The following is a 26,310-nucleotide window of genomic DNA, read 5'->3' as shown; positions in this document are numbered from 1 at the left end:
TATTCTTAGCATGAAAGCGGAAGGTAATGGGTGTTGCATGGGCGTTCCACCGCAACACCCATTGATTTTGACGCTGCATCATATTTACAAGGGTGGCGCAAATATGGGGCAGCGCCAAATTTAAGGACAAAAGAATCCTGGTCTTCCCTGGCTAAACATGGAGAAATGCTTAATTTCTCCTAATTTTTGCTGTTTCTATGTGTGCTGCATTGTGCAGCACACTTACAAACAGAGAAACGAAAGCACTTCACGGAGCTGGACCCAGATCCCTGCAAAAAATGTTCACCTGGTACACCCCTACCAGAACTCTCTGATCCGCCTCAGCCTGCCTTGTCATGGTACCTAGATTCAACAAGGTCAGGACGGGGGGAAGATCCTTCAGAGTGGCAGCCGCTAAACTTTGGAACAGTTTGCCTGTTGACATCCGCCAAACATCGCAACTCCTCCCATTCAGAAAGCGGATCAAAACCTGGCTCTTTCCTTAATTCCCTCTCCGACAACCCGCTCTCAGTCTCCCGATATTTACCATCTTAGGAGTAATCTCTCAGCACCAGGATACCTGCTAGGTGACAGCTGCGCTATACAAATGTTTTAAATAAAATAAATAAATAAAAACGCCATTGGTTATGTGCAGGAAGATTTCCCTTCCTGCAGGTAAACAATCTTTATTTTAAAAATGACGTTTTGACACTTCTATGTGTGCTGCATTAGGCAGCACACAGAGAAGTTACAAAACACCATTGGTGATTGTTATTGTGCAGGAAGGGACACCTTCCTGCACATTAACAATTCTTTCCTGCAACGCAAGAAATCTTGCACAATGGTACAAGAGTGCCTGAATTGGCGCTAGGCAGCTGCAATAAGCGTCAACGCAAGGCAAAACGCAGGGATGTGCTGTATTCTTTTAAATGGGGTGCAGCCCTGCATTTCTGAAGTGGTGGAGAGCGGAGTAAAGCCAACAAGTCTAACGCTGCGCTCCGTCACTTCATTGTGAATGTGCACCTAAGTGCCACCCTGTGAGACCAGCAGGCTAACCTAGAAAAGACCTAGAATACACTGTTGCTCGTGGTGAGCTGTGAATATGCAATCAAAACCTGCCCCATTCAGCTGCAGCAGCAGCGAGTGAGCTGTAAATACCCCCATCTCAACCTACCACTCTCAGTGAGAGCAGTAGAGGCCGAGCTTTGAATGCATCAACACAATCTATTTATGTAAAGCAAGACAATACTCTTTCAGCAGTGTAGGCTGGCAGCTATGGGGACTAGGGGGTGGGAAAACCTCTGAGTGGAGAGAGGGAAGGATTGAAAAGAGGGCAGAAGGCAAAGAAAGAAAAAAAATCACTTACCTGCCTTGTACGTCCTCGCTATTCCAGATCTTCTTCTCCACTCCAGCATGGACCCACCTAACTCCCTTAACCAATTCTGGTGCTGCTCTCATGCTGTGAGAACAGCGCCAGGATTGGTTAGAGTTGGCTGGATGCTCCTTCAGTCCCCGTATGCCTGTGCTTGGACCCCACCCAGCTGCCTGAGAAAGCTAGGTGGAAAGCTTCAAAGTACGCATGTCAATTTGGCCGTCAGAAGAAAGCTGGCCAAAGTGACATTTGCACTTTGGAGCATTCTGCCAGCCACTGCTCCAGCAGAGGACACATCTCTGGACTCAGGCTGCTGCAAGGCAGTGAGTGCATGTTGAAAAAATAAAATGGCAATGAAATCTTTTCATTGCCTTTTCATTTTTGCCTGTGAGGCTAACATGCGGGGGGAGGGGGAGGCTCCCCCGCCCAAGTGAAGAAACCACCATTGCTTTTAAGCTTAGAAAGCTTCAAAATGTATGCAAAAAAAGAAGAAAACAAGGAATTCTGGCTAGTCCCAAGTTTAGACAGAGAGCAGTTCCTCTTAAGTGGAGCATCCAACAACACCATCGACAGGCACTCTGAATCCGCTCACCTCCAATAAATGTTTTTCTAGCAGAGTTTGTATATATTTATATACTCATTTCTATATTCACTGAAAAAACTAAAGGTTAGAGTAACGTTATAGTTAGGTGTATTAAAAAGATCAGCAGAAAAATCTTAGAAATTCACTGAAAAAAACAAAGGTTAAAGTAATGTTAAAGTTAGGTGAATTTGTCAGTGACAAGATTATCGTTTTGAACACAAAAAAAACACAGAAATTCACCAGGTATAGTTAGCAGAGCTACCTATAACTTGGCTCCTGCCATGCACTGCTTATGACCTCACATATTACATCACTCATGATATGTTCAATGATTTCATTTATGACATCACTCATGACATCTCAAATTACATCACTGATGATGACATAGTTTTTTTTTTATAGTTTACATAGTGGCAGGTAACAACCTTATTTCTTTTCTACCAACTTTTGTACCACTTGGTCCAGCCAATGGGTGAAAGTGTTTACAAAACACTTGTGCTCCTAATGCTTTATAGGTGTGTAAAGGTATTAAACACATTATAAATGTTTGCATTGAAGAGTAAACCTGTGCGCAGGTGACAGTCCACAACTTGTGTCCATTATGTTCCACACGTTTTAGGCTCTACACAAAACGTTTGCAACAGGGCAAAGATTCTACATACAACATACTAAGTATTGTAAGTAGCCTTCAGTTATTAGACAGAATCGTCTCGGCTTGACAATAACATGGAAGACTGTGTGCACCAGGTATTAAGCTATGTAGATGTGTTTGTTTTGCTTCAGAAGATGGGCTATCCGTAAAGTTTTCACCACGGTATGAAGGCTTCAGGTAGTCTAACCTTTTTGATGCGTCAGAGGGCTCTCGGCCGTCCGACCTCACAGTGGGAGTGTGCATCGGAGGGCCGGGGGTCGAGGGCTGTCCAATCTGTGCACGCGTCGGATTCGCAAACCGGCGGAATGTCTGCCGCGGCGAAGCGGATAATCTTTGCCACCTTCAGATGTTGCTTACTTTAAGCGAATAGTGTTTTTTTTTGCTAAGTATTGCATAGAGTGTACACTGTTTTTAGTAGATACTTTTTAATACTCTGAAGGGTATTTCTCATTAGAGTTTTGCTGTCTGCAAACAGTGTGGTACGGGGTAAACTCTGTCCATAGCGTGTATTCTGTTTACAGTACCCACTTCTCTACTTATATCAACTTAATTTCTCAATGTAGGTTCTCTGACTGTCAGGGGTTTGAATCAGAAAAAACCTATCTGTAGTAGGGAATTCATTTTGGAACAGACGTTCAGTATTTATAAGAACTTGGCTTTCTCTGAACAGTTGAATACAGATTGACTGTATTCAATAAGGGTGTCCCACATATCTGTTGTTGATTGTTATTGTGAACTATCCGTAGGTATATGGTAAATGTGACACATAACTCATGCTTTCTACAAGCAAGGGGGTTGTTTCTGTAATGACATTAATGATGCCTCATGTTCTTCTGGGCTATGTTGTACTTACTTTCAGAGCTCTAATGCTATACCAGTTTAAAGAGCAACATGTACAAAAGAACCCTGGATGATGTCATCGGCGATGTCATCAATGATGTAATTCGAGATATCATCAGTGATGTGATAAATGATGTCACAGAGCATGTCATGAGTGAAGTAATATGTGAATTCATAAGCAGTTCATGGCGGGTGCGCAAGATACAGTTAGCTCTGCTAACTGTAACTGGTGAATTTCTGTGTTTTTTTTATTTCAAAGGGTTAATGCTGTCATGGGCAAATTCACTTAACTATAACTCAGTGGTCTTCAAGGTTTTAAATGCCCACCTCCCCCAGGGAAAAAAATACATCATTGGGACCCCCTCAGAATTTTTCACAATTAAACTATTCAATTGGCAATGTTTAAATATGTATACACTTATCTAAACATTGCAGTTAACGTTTTGTTACTATTTTAAAAATGCAATCAAGTACATGATTGCCAAACATACTATTCTGGTCAGGCAGGCCTTAACGTGTACAAGAATTCTCATTGCGATTATTTGGGTGTGGGTTTTGAAGAATATTTGGAGTCCCTTCCCTGTTGAGACATACTCCCAGCTAGGATATAAATGACAACATATGTTAGTGATGGCTCCTTACAGAGCAGCTTGCAGTTTTTTTCAGCTTAAAACAATGTACTGTCATTTGCATAATAATTCTATTTGTCCAGAGGAAGGAGCAGCCCCAGGATAACTTAAGGCTCCCCCAGGGGACCCGCCACCCTCCGCCCCCATTTTGAAAACCTCTGATATAACGTTACTTTAACCTTTGGTTTTTTTCAGTGAATTTCTAAGGGTTTGTGGCCAGGGCCTGCAGCCACCCTAATGCATGCAACTATCCCCACGCTGCTCTAAGACTTCAGCCATGCGCAGTGGGGGGTTGGCTACAAGGCCTGGCCTGGCCTGCAGGTGGGCCCTGTGGCCAACCCCCAAAAAGGCAGCTAACCCCACACTGCACAGGGCTTTTGGCCGTCCAAGGAGAGGGTTGGCCACATGACTTGGCCATGGGAACCCCATCCCCCAGAACCATACATATTTTAAAGGGGAGGGGGCATGTGGACCCCTCCCCGAGCCTAATTAGGCCCTGGGGACCCCCTCCCCAGGACATAACTTTTGTTAAAGGTGGAGGGGGCTACGTGACACCCCAAGCCTCATTACGCTCTGGGGACTATATACCCAAGGGCTTTTTTTTTTATTAAGGGGGAATTGGCTGGGTGGTCCCCTCCTCCCATGCTTTATTAAACCCCATCCCCCAGGGCTTTTTTTTACATAGGGGAAAGAGGACCGCGTGGCTGCCCTCCCCAAGCCTTATCAGGCCCTGAGGGCCCCATACTCCAGGGATGTTTATTTTCATTTAAGGGAAGGGGCGGGCTGCGTGCCCCCATCCCTAGAGCCGTTTATTTTCATTAAGGGGAGAGGGACCACAGGACTACCCTCCCTGAATCTTGGTAGGCCCTAGCGACCCCAACCCCAAGGGTGAGTACTAAAAATAAATGGGAGGAGGGCTGCGCAGCCTGCCTCCCCGAGCCTCTTTAGGCCCTTGGAACTCCATCCGCAAGGGTGATAAATATATGTTAAAAAGGGAGGGGGACCACGTGGCCTCCTCTCCCAAGCTGTTAAAGACCTCGGGGACCCCATCCCCAGAGGCCCATACTATTAAAGATTGGTGTGCTTGTGCCCACCCAGGGCACCCGCCATACATTTGTTGGGGGCCATGAGGAGAGCTCAAGGTCCCCGCATCACCAGCCGGCTCCCTGCTTGTACAGGTAGCTGACGTTGCTCCCACCCTCAGGGAGAAGCTACTGATGCTGCTCCCTGGGGGCAGGAGCAGTATTTTAATCTGCTTCACAGATCAAAAGGTCTCTCCCAGCAGTCCGGAGATTTTCTAACGCTCCCATCCATAGGGAGCGGACTTGGTGTTAGCTCCCACTTGGCGGGAGATTAAAAAATACTCCTGCCCAGCAGAAGCAAACACAGGTTGCAGTCCAGTGGGTAGGCTCCCTGGGGCATAGCATGTGAGCCAGTCCCAGGGGATGGGGTCTCCAGGCCATTAATGTCTCTGGGGAGGGGGGCCATACAGCCCCCCTTTCTTATTGTAATTGGCCCCAGGTGAGGGATCCCCAGGGTCATTAATGACTTGGAGAGGGGGCACGTGCGGCCCTCTCCAAATTTAAGTCATTTCAGCCCCCAGGTTGGGCTCCCTGTGTTGGGGAAGCCGAGAGGCAGCCCTCCCCATTTTGTAAAATTTTGGCCCTTGGGGTGGGCTCCCCAGAGCCTTTAGAAGCACTGATAGAGGAGCTGTGTGGCCCTTCTCCACATATAAACTAATTTTGGCCCTGGGGCTGGGCTCCACAGGGTCTTTTGAGGCTCGGGGAGGGAGCCACACAGCCCTTCTCACCTTTATGAAAATAGCCCAGGGGGTCGGCTTGCCGAGGCATACACTAAATAAATGCTGCCTGGCCCTCATTTTTCTTTTTTGTTTTGTTTTTTGAGCCCGAAGGAGTCCGGTGTGATCGTGGCATTTTATGCAATTTTCTTTTTTTTTTTGGCCACGGGGTTCCCCCTTATGGGACATAGGGTGTCAGGGTAGCCCCGCCCTGTCCCCTTATACTATTTTTCTTATCTTACTTCAGGACAGATACTAAAAGTCCCTGAGTCCTGTAATGGCTGCCAGTCACAGATGTTGGCAGCCAATTATAGCGCTTGCGCCTATGGGAGGCTTGCTTCTATGGGAGTGAGATGGTCCAAGGAAACAAAGATCCCTAGGCCAATCAGAACACTCAGGGGCATATTACCAAGCAATAGCGATAATTATCGCTATTGCTTGGTTAGAGACAAAAATGTATCGCCGACCTGCGGCGATTTTTATCGCAGATAAACCTTGGTATTACCAAGGTTTATCGCAAATGCGATAAAAATCGGCCGCAATGCATGAATATCGCTGAAAAGTCAGCGATATTCATGCATTACTGAGCTAATGCTCTTAGCCATGTTATCCACCTCCCATTGGATAACATGGCTAAGAACTGCTCAGGGCAGGTGTTAGCTTTTGGAGATATTCGCGCTTAGCACGAATATCTCCAAAAGTTGGTAATAGGAGATAGCGATGTTAGCGACTGTTTCCAGTCGCTAACATCTTGGCACGCCCACTTTGCATGTCATTAGTGATAAATTTCTCTGACATGCAAAGTGGGGCCCAAGATGGTCGCTATCTCCTACTAGCTGTCGCTAACTGGTGTTAGCAACAGCTAGGTAATAGGGAGATAATTTTATCTCCGCTTTCTTGGCTTTTAAAGCCAAAAAAGCGGAGATAAACCCCCTTGATAATATGCCCCTCAATTTTTAAACTGCCGCTCCCACAAGTGTCTCTCGAGACTCTAATGGACCCACCTGTCCAGATATATAATTATTTTTTAACTTTAATTTCTCAAAACCAATTGATTGGATTTACACCGAATCACAAAAAGCACAGTCTGTGGAACAAATCTAGTTCACTTTACAAATGTGGTGTAATTCCTTGCAGCAGTTTTTGCTGTAGCCCTGCCTAAAGAAGCCTATGGAAAATACATAGGATTTTGCTATTTGGAACTCCCCCTTTTTGCCGGCCCCTGCTTTACAGATCACCCAGAAACTTTCTGTGCACAAACTACTCAAAAAAGTAGCACCTTTTTGGAAAGTTTTGTGAAGATTCATCAAATGTATCCATAACGTTTAACAGCAAACAAAGAGAACACTTACATTCAAATATATATCGCACCCCAACCCTTACAGAGACTAAGCAGCCGGAACATCTTCGGGACCCCCAGCTTACATCTCCGGGACCCCCAGCTTACACGGTGTCACCGTGTCACGCAACTCCTTCGCATGGTCACTTGGACACAAGCCCCTGCAAAGCCAGCCAGCCCCTCACAAAGTGAAATATAGGTGTTTTTTATTGGCAGGTCAGCATCTTACTCCTTTAGAACGGAGTACAACACTGACGTCACACACCTTTTGACTCTGGGTCAGGAAAAACATCCCCTCATCCATTTTGATGTTAAAGTCGGACATTCCTGGCATAATAAATCATACCAACCGAAACGCGTCGATGTTCAGAAAGCAAAAAAAAAAACGTATCTTGCCCAAAAGATATTACACACGTTTATTTTCATTTTAGAGAGCGCGGGGTAGCTGGGGGCGTCAGTCCTCTCCGAACCTCTAACAATACACAGTGTACTCGCACCTTCAACACGTCACCCAGCACTACCACAAAGACCAACAATAACAATGACGGCAGGTGCGCTCTCACCACCAATGGCAATACTCTCTCTGCAACGTCACTCCATGCTCCCTGTTTCGAGGGGGGGGGGGGGTCTCACAGAGGCACGCAAGGGGGGGGGGGGGGGTCCGAGTGTCACGCATCTGGGGTGAGAGCAGCGGAGAGAGAAATCCGTGTACCACGCTCGTCTCCCTGTGAGCCGCAGCCGAGGTCCTGCCTGTCATGCTGGCCTCAGGCTCTTTCAGTGAGAGTGCAGGGAGCCGCGAATGTTTCTGGGCAGTTTGTGAGGGAGTTTCGCGGACTTCACACTCGGTGGGTGTCGGGATGAGTGTGCCTGAGCTCGGACTGCAGGAGAGAGCACATTCTCTCTGAAACCCGAGCGGCCTCGTCGGCGTTTCAGGTTGACACGTTTCAGTTGTAGAGAGTGAGGGCGGGTGGGAAACTCCTGAGGGAGCGCGCTATATAGGGATGGCCTACAGGACCTGTCTCAGTACCACTGCCCGCAGCAGAACCCGCTCCGCATCTTCTCTCCAGCAGCACCCGCCTCAGCACCAGCAGCGCACATCATGGCCAGGATCACCCGGACTCCCAGCCCCACTGGCCTCTGTAAGTCACCGGCTTCCGAGGCCTGCATCTCACCGGGACACGAGGATTCGCAGCCTCAAACATATCTATGATCAAAATGGGGGAAACATCCGCAGGACTGTGATCCGCCGGCTACATAGTAAAATACAGGGGTGTAGTAGGAATAAAAGGTGTGCACCTTTTATTATACACCGCACACAACGCAGGGCTGTGGAATCGAATTTCACTTCTATTAGAAATAGCCCGATTAAAACTTTGATATTTGGTGTCAGGAGATTTTGCTATTTTTTTTGGGGGGGGGGGGGGGGGGGGGAGAGATTAAATTACAACCACCCTTACTGAAAGTGGCATTTTTACCCAAAATATATTTCTTTTGTTTTTATAATAAGAAGGTCGAATGGGAGAGTGGGCAGAAAGGCCAGCCGATTATTGCGAAAGAACATTCAAATGGCTTTTGAGAGATATGTTTTTTTTACGTTTGTTTGGATTTCTCGATTATCCGAAAGGTATTTGCTTCCGATATGGTAAAATGAGTGTTCCATGAATATGATGTTCTTTCATAATTTTTAGAAAACTTTTATACTAAAAACAGTATGTTAATATCCCAATTTTTACACCGTAAACTGTCATATTTCCGATTTAATTGGACATTTTCAATTCCACAGTACTTTTTTATTCAAGTCTCTTACTGTGTTCAAATTCGCCGCTTTTGTTCGGAGATCTGAATTCAAATCTCAGCTAGTCCAACTCCATCCTTCCGAGGGGTATTACATTGTGTAATGGTAATACCTATAATTTATGGCGCTTCAAAGCGCTATACGGGAAAAATGAAGTTACACGTTTGGGCATAATTTCCGAGCCACAAAGTTTGAACATTTGTAATTGTGGCCATTTTTTTTTTGAGTGAAAAAAATCAAGAAATTAGTTCAGAAAACTTACTGCTTTTATTTTTTAATGGGGATTATGGACTAAAGGCAATGTATAGGACCTTGTGGATAATTTATAAAACTGAAAAAATCCGTATTATAGTGTTCCTCATAAACACCGTATAATACGTATACAGCAGCAGACTGTATGAATACCGAGAGTCCTGTAAATGAATTTTAAATGAATTTGTTGCATTTCTATTCATTTTATCTAGATGATGTTTTTTAATACGACATTTTTTATGAGAAAGAGATGTATATAGTATTTGTATTTTTTTGTATGTCATGCTTTTATGGTTTTTCTGACAAAACACCGAATAAAGCTATCTTGAATTGAATTGAATGGACTAAAGGCTTTCTTATTTTTAGACGAAATGAATGTGTTCGATGCTCGCGTTTTCATCTGTACTCCTTTTATTTCCAGGCTCCTGGCTGGCCATGGCTCTGATATTTCACGCTCTGAGCGGGTCCTCAGAAGCCAGCCCTATACTCAAGGCGAACCGTGAAGCCGCCGACCTCAAGAGCGGCCTTAGCGCCTCGCAGCAGCTGCTCAAAGCGGCGAGCAACAGGTGGATGCAGCTTCAGGTGAGTCCCCCTGCCGGCCGCCAGGTGTCGCTTCACCTCTAGGTATATTTTCGTTCTATCATTAAGGAGCGATGTATGTATTGTGTTTAGGCCAATGTGTCATGACGTCGGTTATTTATATGCGTACAGGCCCTTCCCTAGGGTAATCGTACATTAATCTGTATTAAAGAATTAAACTTAGTTCTCCATCTTTACTTTGTTACAATGTTGCAGTAACACCATGTTTGGATAGTTTAGCGAGTTATCCCGGCGTAAAAGCGGCTGCAAATAATGTTTAGGCGCACCAACCGTTTGTTGTCACTTCTAGGCAGTGTTTATAAAGGTATTACTATTATTCCGTTTAATAGTATTTAAATACGAACTGAAACCGAAAGACGCCACAAACCTCTACTGCGTGGGCGTCAAATCCACCAAAATGCGAGGGGTAGCGGAAGTGACATTACACCTCCTTTGACCTTCACTTTCACTCGTACACTTGCACACTCATTCACACTCACTCTCACATAAACACACCCTCACCTGCAAACACACAAAATCTACAATTATAAACAATGTTTTACTTACCACAGCTGCCAGGGAAGGTCATATTCCAATTGTACTCATTTTTTTATTACACTATTTGTAAATATTGTAACACTATTCACTATTAGTGTACGCAAAAAATTGACAGAATAAAAGAAGAGTTAAGTCCCAACCAGGGTCGGATTGGGATCACAATTTGGCCCGGGCACTGACGAAAAAGTGGCCCACATTAAGGGGGCGTGGCCTACATTTAAGGCGTGTGGCCTACATTTAAGGGGCGTGGCCTACATTTAAGGGGCGTGGCCCACATTCGAGGGGCATGCCCTTTCATGAAACACCATTTGGTTACTCTTTGAGGTCTAATTTGTAGACAAATATTTAGTAAATTAAGCCTTTTAAAGCTTACAGAGCAAGTAACATTGGTAAAGACTAGGAGCACTGCAGTTCAGATAACTGAATACTTACTTGCAGTCTTAACGCCCTGCACAATGTCGTTGGATACTCTTTCCTAACCAGCTGTGTCCTAGACTCTAATCATCACATAAACCAGAAATCTAGTACAAAGTCAAGGAGAAAGGGTAAGACTGGAATCTCTGGTAATAGAACATGTAATAACAAAAGTAAGAATTCACAAACGAGGAAAAGGCAGTCTGGGGTGTAAAGAATGCTGAAAAAATGTATCTGTACAATCTAGTCATACATTTATTTCACAGTCAGCAGGTGATGTCTATATACAAAAAACACAGTTTTATTCATATCTGTTGCTGCCTTAAAGTCTGGGCCATGGGGAGTGAAATAAAACAATTGCCTAGGATCACATGATCTGATTAAGATACGAAACCAGTATTAATGCCAAGTTGTTGGTATCACATTGTGCAATTCAGAAACTAGATGTATATGCCTCACTTCCCTTACACTCACCTTACCCCCAACTGCAACTCATCTGGTATCAACATAGCTCTTGGTCATAACTCAGACCAGATGTTGTTGCTCCTGGCAAAATGTTTGTGAGCACCTATGTTCAGGCCTATATCATAATGTAATACAATCTGGAATAATGCTGCAAAATCATTCCTTGGGTAAATTGTGTACATTAAATTGCAACAACATTTGACGTGGAATTCTGTGTGCAACCTGCCTATTTCTCACATTTTTAGTGGTAAGGGTGATTTGGTTGTTGTTTTGTGAGCTAGCACACAATATCACAATAAACCATACGGGCATTGTGTTTGCAATTGTAGCTTTAGTTATGTTTACTTATGCCATTCTTTCAGCAACAATGAAAACCAATGCGATGTTCTGAGGATTTTCACCATTCCATTGGAGGAAATCTAATAATTTGCTCCTTATATAGAAGAAGCAATACACACACTCTGTTCTCTGAATCATGGTACAAGAGACCTGCAAACAACTAGTGCTATTGGTTTTAAATATTCCAACCGTGTAACAATCCCTCACAATTTTTCGCATGTCCTCCATGTGTAAGACACATTATGTAGCACCAACTCTGAAGCACGTTCTGGGGCCCACATGCATGATAACAAAACACAACCAACCAGAAAAAGTTGTGCAATACCCTAAAAACTAATCCCACCATGGTCCCTTTAAATACCCCTGCAACCCATAATCATAACCCATCCTAACCCTAAAAATACACCCTGCACCCTAAAACCCAAGCCTATCCCTGAACCCTAAAAATACCCCTTTACCCCAAACCCCAAACCTATCCCTGAACCCTAAAAATTCCCCTGTACCTCAAAACCCAAACCTATCCCTGAATCCCAAAAATACCCCTGTACCTCAAAACCCAAACCTATCCCTGAATCCCAAAAATACCCCTGTACCCCCAAACCTATCCCTGAACCCTACAAATACCCTGTACCCCAAAACCCAACCTATCCCTGAACCCTAAAAATACCCCTGTACCCCAAAACCCAAACCTATCCCTGAACCCTAAAAATACCCCTGTACCCCAAAACCCAAACCTATCCCTTCACCCTAAAAATACCCCTGTACCCCAAAACCAAAACCTAGTCCTGAAACCTAAAAATACCCCAGTACCCCAAAACTATCCCTGAACCCTTAAAATACCCACTCACCCTAAAACATATACCTCAGAACCCCAAAACATATACCCTATATACCCATACTTACCTTATCCTAACATATACAAAAAAACATGCTTTTATCATTCATGCATTTACGAGTTTTGTTGTAAATGTATGCGTGGTAAAAGCATATAAAATGTAATGCCATGCGTTATAACGGCATTGCGGAGTCCTAGTAGATTCGTAATAAAAGTATGCGGAGTGATGGTATGCGACAAGAAAGATTCGGGATAATGGGTGTTTACTGTCAGAATGACCTACAAACTACAAAAAAAAACTAACCAAAACTTACTAAATTATATTTTAGGAAATCCCTTGCCCGTACTTTTATATGCAGACGACGCTGTCCTTATGGCACGTACACCTAATGCTCTACGTCTGCTTGTACATAGTTTTGTAAATTTTATGGAGGGACTGGATTTGAAAGTTAATTTTAAAAAGTCTTTTATCATGTCTTGTGGGCCGGGCAAAAGGAAACTCGGTACTATCCAAATTGGAACAGATAAACTTGAATCTGTCCATAAGTTCCCTTATCTGGGGTTGGTTTTCGCTGCGAACGGCTCTTGGAGTGGGCATGTGGCCCACGCCACGAGCAAGTTCTCGAAAGCCAACAACTCTGTCCTGAGTCTCCCCCGCCCAAAGAAAATCGGTGCCACTAAAGCTATTGTTAAAATTTTTAAACTACAGTGTTCCCCTGTTGCTACGTATGGAGCCGAAGTGTGGGGATCGGCCAGCAGCATTGGTATTCAAAGAGAGGAAAACCGTTTTTGCAGGAAATTGCTGGGAGCACCAATTTCCTCTTCCAATTTCATCTGTCATAATGAACTTAACCTCCCTTTTATAAACGACTTTATCAAAGCAAGACCAGTACTCTTCTGGATCAGAATCTGGAGGAATGAGGCCGCTGCCCTTACGCAAAATATCATCAGGGACTGCCTCAATAGTGAAAATGGCATGCAGATCCCCTGGTTTAAAGAAGTTTTTAAAGTATTTAATGAAATTGGTAGAGGTATTTTGTTTACTGAGCCAACGGCTATAGAATCAAAGGACAAATATGAGGTCCAAAAGGCACTGTATGCACTTTACCGTAATGAACGGCTTGGAATTGAACTGCAGAAATCAGGGGTTAAAAAATACATCGGTAATGGTCTTTGTATGCAAATCATGCCACCCTATCTATCACTGCCTATGTCAAATTGGGAACGATCTTTACTATTTCGTCTAAGGGCAGGAATTGTGAAATTTTTGCTTTCTTTTCCTCTGGGGTATCAACACCACACTGACTTTACCCCCTGCCCTTGTGACGGTACAAGTACTCAAGACGATTTGCACTTTCTGTTTTTCTGCAAATTTTATGTGAGATATACCAAATGGCTTTTAACCCCATATTTCAGAAAACTTAGACCTCTTACACTTCAGGATTCCTATTTGCTGCTGCTCACCCTGGACAATGATGAAGTGACATTTCGCACTAGCACTTTTCTAAGACTAGCCATACGTGCACGCAAGACTATGGAAAGTCCTTGAAATCAGATTTAGTCGAAGATACTACTGTTAAAACCTTTTAACTTAATGAAATGTATTGTCTAATTGCTGTATGACTTGCTTTGTTATCATGAAATGTAAATTATTTAACTGTTTTGTATTATGTGAATGTATATGTTCTTTGATGTGTTTGGTACTTTTATGAATTTTAACAAATTCGAATAAAGGTCTTTTGAACTTGAACTTGAACTACTAAATTATATTTTTGGCATATAGAGAAATATGCCCCTTGTCTGCATTTTGGATTAGGCCTTTAAAATAGAGTTAAATTGTTAACTGGCACATGAAATGGAAATTTTGTATCGGAAAAGCTGTGTTAAAAATATGGACATGTTTTTATAAAGTGTCCTCTTTAATTATCATGGTCCCTTTGCAGAATCATAAAGCATGAACAAATGGTTATTTTTTATAATTTTCTTACCATTTGACAGTTTTATGTAGTGTAAATTCAGCCCAAGACAAAGGCTATTTGAGTTATATTCATGAGTACCAATTACAGTACACATGATCTGATTTTTTATTTAAGGGCCTGGGCGAGGAAGTGATCTGCCCAGAATCACAGGCTGTTGAGCAGACCCTGGGATTCAAACTTGAATCCCCATCTCTGCAACTCTGGCGTTAGGCCACCTATGCCTATGCAAAGATAAGGAATGAAAGTGGGAGGATACTGTTCTTGCGCAGGACACAGGCCCAAGGTGACAATGGCCTACATGCTGAGCAACTAAAAAAACAGCAAGGCCCCTTTCTGTCACAAAATTATTCAAGAACTTCAGTGCAGGAGCACCTGAAAAGAAGGGAAGCCCCTGCTATTACTAACCTACTTAGCTCAAGAGCACATGAACAGCAGTATGGCCCCTGCAATTAGTAAATTAATCAACCCTCCCCAGCACTCCAGGCCCCAGGGCAATGTCTTGGCAGGGGAGCACAATGGTAGACAGGGGAAGGCTGAGGTGAAGATGGTGGGAGTTCAAAACATCACCTAGCCCCCACAGCCAGACCCATTCTTCCTCGCCCACTGTGCCCTGAATCTGAGGGGCTGTGGGCGAGGTGTTAAGATTAACACCGTTTCTCGGCTGCGTGGGCCCCATGGGGGCCGAGGTGGAAATGGCTCAAGGCCTGAGCAACACCTGGCCCCCAGGGAGGCCGATTTTCGCAGACAATCACCGCTCCTCAGCCCACCCTTGGCGTGATTGCTTTTCAGGGGCAGGGGGTGAAGTGAGGCCACAGCTAATAATCACTGCATGGCACACAGTGAAGCGCTTTCATTTCTGTCTCTGTTTCCGTGCGCTCTGTGGGCTGTTTTTTTTTCTCCCCTTCCAAGTTCACAGAGAGCAGATAGCAGAGAGCACTCTCTGTGAACTGAAAAAGGGGAGAAAAAAACGGCCCACAGAGGGCACTGAGACAACGGCCCTTCGGCCGTTTCCCGAATGCCCGCCTTGCCAATCCGACCCTGGTCCCAACTGATGTCCATAAGGGCGAGCTGCCACTGTGTTCCTGGCACTGCATTTTACCACCTCACACAGGTCTCAAAGGTAGGGCCAGAGGTCACACGGGGAAAGCGATTGGACGCACCCGCGACCCCTGTCGACCCCTCAATGACGCCCACACTCTTCAGACACAGAAACAATCTCGAAAATGGAATTCTAATCAAGTATTTTTTCCATGCAAGTTCTTGGGTTGTGCAAAAAAAATCTAAATACTGTTGATCGAACCCAGCACATTTGAAAATGGGCTATCGGAATTTCCAGTTGGATACCGCGAAGTGCTAAGACTTTTCTGTCGCCGATAAGAGAATGGATCAATCCGAGAAACGTCTGGCTCCGCATATTACCCTCCGGCCTCCACGGGTTGATAAAATCAGGAGTGGAGGCTAACAATAAGACTTCTTATGTTCAGTGCGAGAAAACATCTAATTATGCAATAACACACCCCATAAAAAAGAGAAGCAAGTATCGAACTGTAAAACCACTTTTCATGAATTATGTAGCTTTCCCAACATTGATTTTGGGAGAACCCCCTCCCCCTTAAGAATCCAATATGTAAAAAAAATAAAACATAAGTTACACTTGGTTTTCGTGGGGTTCTACAAACCACAAGTAGTCATGCAAAATAGTTTTTTCTGGTATAGCAAAGCAAAGCAAAGTTCGAGGCTATATTTGAGGGATGACAGCACCTTAGACAAGACCAGCAGAGCAGACCTCAAAGTGCTGACCCGCTCGCTAGCTCAGCTCAATTTTAAATTTTGAAGACTAAAACGGGGTCTAAAAAGTGTTTTTAGTACTTTATTTTTCTTTATTCAGTTTCTTATTTTTAAAACAATGAGTTTATATGTTGACCTTCCATCCCAACAAGTAAATCATTTGAAGAAAGAAAAGTCGACTCGTGTTTCGCAACTGTGGAAATGACTCCGTTGCTTCTTCAGGGCTCACTGTTTGTTCTAGATTTAGGACTTTGAATCTAGGGCCTCATTTATGAGGCCGTGCGGCACTTTTACGCCGCCCGTGTGTCACTTTTTGTGATGCACCAGTGGCGTAAAAATGCGCCTTGTTGCACCATATTTACAAAGTGACGCATCTAGGTAGATGCGTCACTTTGTAAACCCCTGCGCCACATTATACCTGCGCCAGGTATAATGTATGCAAGGGGGGCGTATTGACGCAAGAAAGGGTCGAAGAAGTGACGCAGTGAAATCTATAAGATTACACTGCGCCACTTCTAGGATGCAAATGCGTCAATATCTTACGCCTGCCTCACAGCAGGCGTAAGACTGACGCAGGCCCTTTCACATGGGGCTTGCCCCATGTGAAAGGACGCATTGCTGGAGTTGCATCACTTTTGTGACACACTCCAGCAATGCGTCACTTTTGCGCCATACAGATATGTCAGAAATACTGACGTAACTGGAACTCCTTGCGCAATGATGCGTCATACTGTAAATATGACGCATCATTGGTAACGCAAGGAGGGCGCAATGAAAAGTGACGCATCGCTGTTTTTACACAGCGATGCGTCACTTTTCATAAATGAGGCCCCTAGTTGGTTAGACAGATAACAATGTTCAACCATTTGGTGTTTTGATCTCATAGTAAGTTTCCATAATCCCAATAATGTGGCTCATAGGTTTTCAACTAAGTACAGCGAGACGTTACTAAAAAATATTGTTGGGCACGATAACCACACAAGTTCTATCTTTTTTTCAGTCCTCGCTTTTGTCTTCAATATTGTATAGTGTAGCATAGTATAGCATAGTAAAGTATAGTAATTGCATTGTAATTAACTACATCCAATAGTAGTGTGGAATCTACTTTGCAACATTGGAATGTTGGGAGCTTAACTACACAGAGCAGAGTAACAGAAGGCCAACATGACTGGTATGCACCTTCTAACTTTCAGTTTGTCCCTATTTAATTTAGAACATTATATCATCAATGGATAAACGATTCTAATAGCATTATAGATCCGCCTCAGGCTGCACAAGTCATTAAAGAACAGCTCGGCCCTTGCCTTGTTGGAACAAAAAGTGAAAACTCAAATCCGCCATCTTGAGATCACACAATTTATAGGCAGCCTTCAAATTTAGAAGAAAATACTATTTCTTGGACTCTACAGAGCTAAGACTGTGGTGTGCAATTAACCAGGGGGAAATTCCAGTTGACCAGTTAAAAGGACGACATTGAGTTGATTAGGCCTGGGCGGTGAACTCCGTTCCGTTTCTGGATTTTGCAGAGTTTTTCGCACTCCACAATCAGCGGACCTCGTGGAATTCCGCACAACTTCACAGAGCGGAGATTTTTCCCCACTCGTGCTCGCCAATGGGAAGTTTAGCGAGCGCGAGCGAGGATAATCAAACTGCTTCCCAGCGAGATTTCTCAACACAGGTGGTCGCGGATGGTTGCTACAGCTCACGTTGAGAAACCCGTTCGCATTGAAGACGCTGCTGCTCGAGCGGAAGAAAGACGCTGCGCCCTCTTGCGCTGCACTTGATGCAGTTTGTGCTGATTTTACAGCATGGGATAAACACCCGGTGCTAAAAATCAGCACGAATAGTGTGAGGTAACACACTCTGCCGCTTGCGGAACTCCACGTAGCTTGGTGGAATTTTTGTGTCAATTCGTGGAGTTCCACGTAGTGGAACTCAGCAAATTCCACCCAGGCCTAGAGTTGATCCATGTGGGCGTTTGTAGACCACTCTATATATGTGTAGCCAAAAACAAAGTCCAAAGGAATTTTACTGGTTAAATAAAAATGCCAATTTGATCTAATGGCAGAGGGACTCTTTGGCAAGGTTAAAAACATCAACATTTAACAATAATTGGGTACCATTCTAAATAATGCCAAATTGTTTGTAATGGGAATGTTCCCTGTTAGGAATGGGAATTTGCCTATGTTTGGGATTTTTCCATGTTCACACAGTCCAATTTTCTACATACCTTTACCAGTATCCGACTTTTTGACTGAGAGGAGTGGCTTTTTTTATTCTTAGAGAGAAGTTTCGCTTGCCTTCAACTGCACCTATGAAGACATGGACATTGAAGACATCATGACAGAAAAGGCCCACACCATCACTGGCTGCTTGGCCAACACGTCTCTCATGGTATGCGCACCACATACGCAACACAACCACAGGCTGACCAGCATTGTTAATTAGCAAATCACAATTAAGTAAAATCTTATCTGTTCCTTTCCAGGATGGAAGATGTGGGGAACGGAGTGGACACACTTTTGAAAAGGTATAGTGGCAATCTATCTGTAAAAAGAGATCCATTTGAGAAGTTTATGAAAGATGCACCTACCAATGGGAACAGAGAGTCAATAATTGTTACCAAATGATTTCCCAACAGGACATCTGCTTCCAGGCAATCTATCAAGACTTGAAGGCGTACAAAGAAGACCTAAAGCACCAAGGCCATCTTTCGGAAGCCATCAACGACTTGATCAAGGCAAGTTTCTAATGATTTTTTAAGCATTGTCAGTTAATGTATATTAATATGATGCTTTAAAAACAAAAAATGTATTCAAGAGTTTTGTCATATAACGCAGACTCCACCCAGTCAGAGCGCTATACAGTGCATTGTAAGACAGGTAGTCGTAAACCGGATGTATGTCGTTACAACGCATACTTTTACAACGCATACCTTTACAACGCATTTTCTACACCGCAACATCCATTACAACGCATTCCATTACAACGCATGCCATTACAACGAATTCTTTGAAACTACCTTTACAACGCATTCCACTACAATGCATACTACATTTACAACACATACCATTACATTGCATGTATGGTAAGTGTTGGATAGTGTAGGGGTAAAAAATTGCTATTCTAACTCCAGTGGGTGCAACAGTAGGGTAAGTATTGGATAGTGTAGGGGTAAAAATTACTATTCTAATTCCAGGGGGTGCAACAGTAGGGTAAGTGTTGGATAGTGTAGGTATGCGTTGTAATGGTATGCGTTGTAATGACTGCGTTGTAATGACATGCGTTGTAGTGGTATGCGTTGTAGTGACATTCGTTGTAATGGTTGCGTTGTAATGGCATGTGTTTAAATGGATGTTGCGTTGTAAAAGTTTTGTTGTAAAGTTAGTGCGTTGTAAAAGTTGCGTTGTACGTGTTGTTTCCCGTCGTAAACCTGTAGACATAGAGTAATGTGAAGGTAATCTGGAGTATCAAAAATTAACAGTGCTGTGCACCTGAACAACCATATCCATTTACTTTCCACCATAAGACAGAGTCATAAATTGTTTGTTAAAAATTTCACTAAACAAAAATATTGTATCCACAATATTGGTTACATCAACATCGTCATGGTAAGTAAGAGTGAATTTAAGAACAGGATATGTATACTTGCATATGTATTTACCTTGACGATATAATGGTAGTCGATATAGTAGATTAAATATATTTGTTAGTCGATGTTTTGAGCTTGATTCAGTGACATACCATAATTTGTAAAATATAAAGGGCAATATTTACAAGAACGTTATGCAGCGCAGTGCCACAAGCCCTTTGGCTGCGCCACGCTACGTTACTTACTAAGCAAAGATATGCATCATATTTACAACAGTATGACTTATCCCTGAGCTCTCCCCTGAGCTGACATCCAGTTGGATGCCATGCGCCAATGAAGGCACCCTTGCACATTGATGCAAGGGTGCCTGCGTTGCGGGGATGATTGTTTTTGTGCAGGAAGGGGCACCTTCTTGCACGAAAACAATCATGAGATGTGTTTTCTTCTTTCTATGTGCGCCACAGAATGCATCACTCATAGAAAGAAGAAAAAATGGGGAGAAATAAAAGTATTTCTCCTCGTTGCGCCTCCTTACACCTTCCCTGGGGAGGTGTAAAGTTCTGACGCAATACCGGGTTTATGAAATGTAAATCTGGGAATGCGGCAGACTCCATGAGTGATGCGTGGGAACCCCGACAGCGACACCCATGCAACTCCCATTTCACGCAAAAAGTGCTGCATGAAAAGAGGCCGTATTTAGAATGACACAAAAAAGCCACACAGGGTGGCCTTATGTGTCTTTGTAAATATGGAGCACCACACTGTGCCACCACTGCATTACAAAAAGTGACGCATCAGCTGAACAAGGGGTGTTTAAATATGCCCCAAAGTATATAAAGAGATATACAATGTGCTGTTTGCTTGGGCAAGCATAAACATTTCCCCTGCACAAAACTCCATAGAAAATGTATAAAAATGGGAACACAATATGCTTTCATGTATCATTGGCAGTGATTGGTGTAAAGTGAACTAGTATATCATATGGTTATAGTATAACATACTATAATAAGTTCCTATGCTGTTTAATGGAGGGAGGACCCTTAGACAAGACCAGCAGCCTAGACCTCAAAGTGCAGGGCCTCTCCCTAGTTCAGCAAAACTCCCTAATTTAAAGACAACAACTGGGCCTTAGTAAAAAGGGGTTTTGTACTTTATTTTTAAACATTTTCTATAGAGAAATGCAGAACTTGCAGAAGTTAAAAGTGTAAGGGGGGGATACAGTGAGTGTGATAGCACCACGAAGGAGCCATATACGTCAGTCAGTGGAAATTCAAGGTTACAAACAAGGATAATAAAAGAAGAGATGTGGTTAGTGTATAAAAATGTCTTAAGCAAATGCATCATGGTGGGGTGGGGGGCTAATAACGTTTTTACGCCTAGGGACACTTGAAATAGGTGAGATGTCTGAAAGTAGAGTTTGCCGTAGTTGACTACGACCTGGAGCAGGGTGAAAGACACAGGACAGGTAGGTAGATATACAGTTGATAATTACAATGGGTTTTAGTCATTGGTAATCATCAAAAACAATAGCTTTGCTGGAAGCAGGATGTACACATATGTTTGTGCATGTGGGGCTGCAGTAGGAGTATATGACCTGCTCCCTCCACAGTCTTTACTCTAGGTTTTGACTGTATCTCACCTGGCTTTTTCATGTCTATCCTGTTGCCAATCAGTCTCATATTAATGCTGGTACACACCTTGCTGAAAATGTTTGGTTTTACAACCTGGAGTTGGGCACTGGGGCACTCACTTCTTTCTGGTGTAATTTGTAGCACACATCTTCGTGCATCCAGAATGTTTTAAAATAAACATTTTTGGAAGAATATGTCCTCTGGGCCAGATGAGGGATTCACCTACAATGAAGTTGTGGAAATTTAAGATAAGTTTCCCAATGTTGCTAACTGCAGATTGGCTCTACCTGACTGTACGGTAAGCTTTCCTGTTGCAAGAATGACCAATGGGTAGGACATCCTGCGTCAGGAAACTTCAGAGTCAGCCAACAGCAGACTCCTTACCCAGTTATGAAAGGGTGGTAGTGGCAGCGGCGGCCGGCATGGCTAGTGGGTGGGGGGGCGGGCGGCTCACGGGTAGCACGGGAGGAGGTGTTGCGGATGGCGGGTGGCGCGCATAATGATAATAAAAAAATATTAACTTACCTTTCAGCTGGGTCTTTCATCTCCGCTCCAGCTCCTGCTCTTCTCTGGAAGCACTGCACAGCCAGGCCCCACTGACCTATCACAACGCTGCTTGCGTTGTGATTGGCTGTGAATGTCCTGGTTGGGCACTCAACCAGGGAATGGGAGCCTGGGCCTGTTCTCCATGTAGGCTGTAATGCAGCCTGCATGGAGAAGGGGCAAGTGCACATGACTGGTTTGGGCGGCCTAGGAGAGCCGACCATACAGTCATTGCGCACTTGAGTAGGCTAACCACTCTACCCGTGCCCTGCTGCGTGAGCAGAGCAGCCCCGCCCCCGCTTGCAACAGAAATATAACATTATAATAATAACTGAAAGTTATTATCATGTTATGTTTCCCCCTCTGGCACTGCTTTAACCCCTTCCCTGCGAGTCACGGGCGGCGTGTGCTCATGACGGCGTGGAGCCGTCATGAACCCGCCCACTCACTAATTCACCCGCACAGGCAGGGAATCAGTCCTGCGTGGGCGGAGCGGCAGCGGCATGATGGCTCCACGCCATCATGAGCACACGCCGCCCGTGATTCATGACGGCGTGGAGCCGTAATGAGCATGGAAAGGGTTAAAGCAGTGGGGCAACGCTCCTCCGCCTTAGCGGAGGAGTCGCCCCTGGGTAGTGGACATTCCCGAAGAGGGTGAGGTTGGAGTGAGCTTGGGTGGAGGGGGTGGAGCTCCTGAAGTCCCTCATACAGCTGTGTAGGATAGGAGTGTAAAAGAAGGTACATTGGACTTACAAATACTTTGCTTAATATATATATAAATGCACACGCGCATCACCTGAACTATCTTAATATGCCTTTTCGATTATTAATGTAATGATAACAGAATAAATAAAACCAAGTATATCCAGAAGGACCTGGTTCATGCCACATTTTCAGGTCAACTAATAACTATTGAAATTACTTCCATTCTATTGCAATTTATTTTCTTTTACTTACTCTAATGAGGATATCCCGAAAATCTGGCATGGGTTTCACTCGCCTGCACCTACAATGGACACTCATGATGATAATAAATTGCCACTTTTTGTGACAAACCCCGTGATTTTTTTTATCAGTGTCCAAAATACGGAAAATAGAGAAAATTGGGCAAGTAATATAATCAAGAAGAAAGGGGAACTAATGGAGCCATGTGAAATTGTGGTAAAATATAAAGAGAATGTCATTGTTCGAAGGGTGCGTCCATTAATTGACTGCGGCGGAGGTGTCCATCACCAGGTGCGGCATGGCGCAAACAGGAAAAATGCGCCCTATTTGGAATACGGCCCCAGGAGAATTAAGACAGAGTGGTTTCAAAATGCCACCACAGCCCAATGATGGCAATATAGACCACATTACTCGTGCTAAGGGTTATGTATTTCTTTATATCACATGCTTATTTTCAGTTAGTTAGCAATAAAAATGTGGGTTTTTTTGCAAGATTTTTTTTATAGTAAGTGAAACACTGGACTTCACTGTGAGGTATAAAGAGGAGAACTATGCCTAATTAGGTACCTAAGAATGCATTTGCATTGTTAAAAACACTTTCTATCCATTTAAGTGAGGGGCTGCTGAAACTGCTCAGTGGGCGCTAAGTGGAATTAGAATGGTTAGGTGTTGTTTACCTTTCTTGAATAGTTTGTTGATAAAGCAGTGGACAATGGTTGGGCCTAGTGCAATAATGCTTTTCAGTGGCTTTATCATTTACCACATAATTAAGGATTTAATGCACTTGGCACATAATTTGTCACATACTTTGCAGATTTCAATAAAAATGTATTTAGGTCAAAGGAAGCAAAATATCCCTGCCAGAAACTAACCGCGTAATGTGATACGCACCAAGATACAAAATAATAGAAATGTTTTACCACTGCAGACATAGTACTACAGCGTAGGATTGGTAAAACACCACCCAAGCCAACCTGGAATTAAAAAAGTAGCTCCTATAGGTTTCTTGATATATTTTTATATTGTTATACTCAGGGGCAGTTCCTCCGTAATGGTGGAGGAGTGTCGCCCCACTGGTCAGGCATTCAGTTGTTTAGCTAAAAATAAAATTACTGCTGACTGATTGAGCCATGGCAGCAGTGTAGGGGGGTCGGTGCCGGCAGCCGGCGCCCGTGCAGGTAAGTAAGAGCGGTGTGGCCGGGTGAGGAGGATTTCGACGGACAATGACGAGGGAAAATTAAATATTTATTTTATTTTCCCTCTTCATCGTCAGTCGACATCCCCCCTCAGCTGGCCCCACTGCTCTTCCTTGCATGGGCCGTGGCTGGGTGCCGGGCCGGGCATTGCAGGAAGGAGCGCACTGTAAGTGTGCATGTCTGTTTGGCCGGCCGTCATAGGCCGGCCAAACAATCATGCGCACTTAGGTTTGTTTCTCCAACCCAGCTGCGTTACACAGCCGGGTTGGAGAAACGTCACAGGCTCCTAGGCACTGCCTGAGCAGTTATCCAGGCTGCTCAGACCAATCCTGGCACTGCTCTTTTAACATGAGAGCAGCACCAGGATAGGGTAGGGAGCCTGTGCCCCAGTGCATGCTGGAACTTGAGGAGAGCCAGAGAAGAGGACCAGGGCGTCCGCCGAGTACTCAGGTAAGTTTTTTTATTTCATTATTAATCCCCCATCCCCCCCCCCCCCACTTCAGTATTGCAGCACCCACCACTGGTTATACTATAACTTTTACTGTACTGGTGCACTTGAAAAGGCAATGATTTCAGATTCATTCAAACCATGACAATAAAATCAGTGAATGCTTCTGCTTTAAAGAAGGGATCTAACAGCATCACTAATGCAGCCATTTTCCTTACAGGCTTTGAATTTCCCAGAAGACAGACGAACCTCAATCCCATCATCCCCTGCAAAAAGTCGAACATTCAGCGAAGACCTGAGGGAATGCAGACTGCTTCTAGCTCTCCAACTCCGCACTGTGACCATTAATAGAATAATGAACCACTTGAAGGCCACCAAAAACTGATCATGCTAGATAAAAATGTGGATGAACTGGGAACAAAGATATTTACTGTTGAGATAAGACAAACTCCTCCATTTCCCACTTGTGACAATAGTAAGGTAAAACATAGACTGCAAGATATACCAAAACATGACTACCCAAACAGCTACTCTATAAACACTGGAACACAAGGGTTCAAACCCTCCCTGAACCAGTACTCCTGACTAGACTCACTCCCTGGCTGTATACCTGCCTTTTGGCCTGTACAGCATTCCACTGCCTTCTGGCTAGTTTTGCACCATACAAATACTACAGGCATACATACAGAAAAATATAAACATGCACCTGAACCCTCTATCAGGAACTTGCTATGATTCATGGTAGTTTTACATTTAGAATAGTTATTAAGCCAGTGATGTCATTACTGGGAAGTAAATGTGGCTGAATTTTGGAATTTAAAACAGGGCAGAATTTTTGTAGGGAAATATTTGTCTGAGCTCCCTAATTTGAATTTATATCATATTTTGACATTAGCCTTATTGTCTATGTACATTGGTTTAGGTTGTAACTCTAGCTACAGCTATTCAAAACCACTATGTGTTTTACAGTGGAATAAGCTTTTCAAGGGGTTAGGGATAAAATAGGGGCCTATTTATCGAAGAGTCGCGCAGCAAGGCACCTGGCTGCACTTAACTGCGCTACGTGACAGCGAAAGGGAAGGAATGTGGAGTATTAAACCCCTTAAGTGCTGTCGTCAGCCAATGGTTGTCGCAAGCACTACCTTGCCAGTGCTGCGCACGACCGTTGGCCGACGGGCCAGCATTCGTTCTTCGAACGTTCAGCACTAGGCGCTGAACGTTCAACGCTCCTATGAGGTTAACATTATGTGGCACATTCATGCCTTTTCCCAGTGCTGGCACACAATATGCTGCCTAGCGACAATGCAGGCACCCTTGCATCATGGTGCAGGGGTGCCTCTGCTGTCAACAGGATTGTTTTTGTGCAGGAACGGACACCTTCCTGCACAAAAACAATCCCCATAGGCATTTTCCACTTTCTATGCTTGCTGCAAAATGCAGCGCACATAGAAAGAGGAAAAAAACAAGAAGAAATAAAGATATGTATCCTTGTTACATCTCCCCTGGAGATGCTTACCATTTTGTTGCATTCCCAGGTCTACCAGTATTGGTAAAACTGGAAATGCGCCAAAATCCATGGGTGTTGAGAGGGAACACTCACGCACTACTCATGGAGAGCCTCCTAGGGGCAGAGTAACACAATGCAGCGATTTGCGCTTTGTTACTCTAAACTTATCAAGCCACACAGGGCTCTGTAAGGTGGGCCTTACGTGGCTTGAGAAATCGCACTTAAGGGTTGCCTCGCTTTTACACCCCGTTA

The 26,310-nt window shown here is 44.0% G+C and overlaps 1 protein-coding gene across 1 annotated transcript; it reads left to right on the top strand.

Moving 5' to 3' along the window:
* Positions 1-9,674: 9,674 nt before the first annotated feature.
* Positions 9,675-24,936, top strand: IL12A (interleukin 12A). The gene is made up of 5 exons (XM_086944913.1): positions 9,675-9,821; positions 18,480-18,590; positions 18,685-18,726; positions 18,838-18,936; positions 24,772-24,936. Exons 1-5 carry the CDS (start codon positions 9,675-9,677, stop codon positions 24,934-24,936), a joined length of 564 nt encoding a protein of 187 aa, XP_086801039.1.
* The last annotated feature ends 1,374 nt before the right edge of the window (positions 24,937-26,310 follow it).

The sequence above is a fragment of the Lissotriton vulgaris genome, chromosome 11 (genome assembly GCF_964263255.1).
Source record: "Lissotriton vulgaris chromosome 11, aLisVul1.2, whole genome shotgun sequence".
Classification (NCBI taxonomy): Eukaryota; Metazoa; Chordata; class Amphibia; order Caudata; family Salamandridae; genus Lissotriton; species Lissotriton vulgaris.
Note: the sequence above shows the minus strand (reverse complement) of the source record. Positions and strands in the feature narration are given on the sequence as shown.

Coding starts and splice junctions, on each gene's coding strand:
- IL12A (XM_086944913.1), top strand. CDS start 9,675: ATGGCTCTGATATTTCACGCTCTGAGCGGGTCCTCAGAAGCCAGCCCT. Junction 9,822..18,479: donor ACAGGTGGATGCAGCTTCAG/GTGAGTCCCCCT, acceptor TTTTATTCTTAG/AGAGAAGTTTCGCTTGCCTT. Junction 18,937..24,771: donor CCATCAACGACTTGATCAAG/GCAAGTTTCTAA, acceptor TTTTCCTTACAG/GCTTTGAATTTCCCAGAAGA.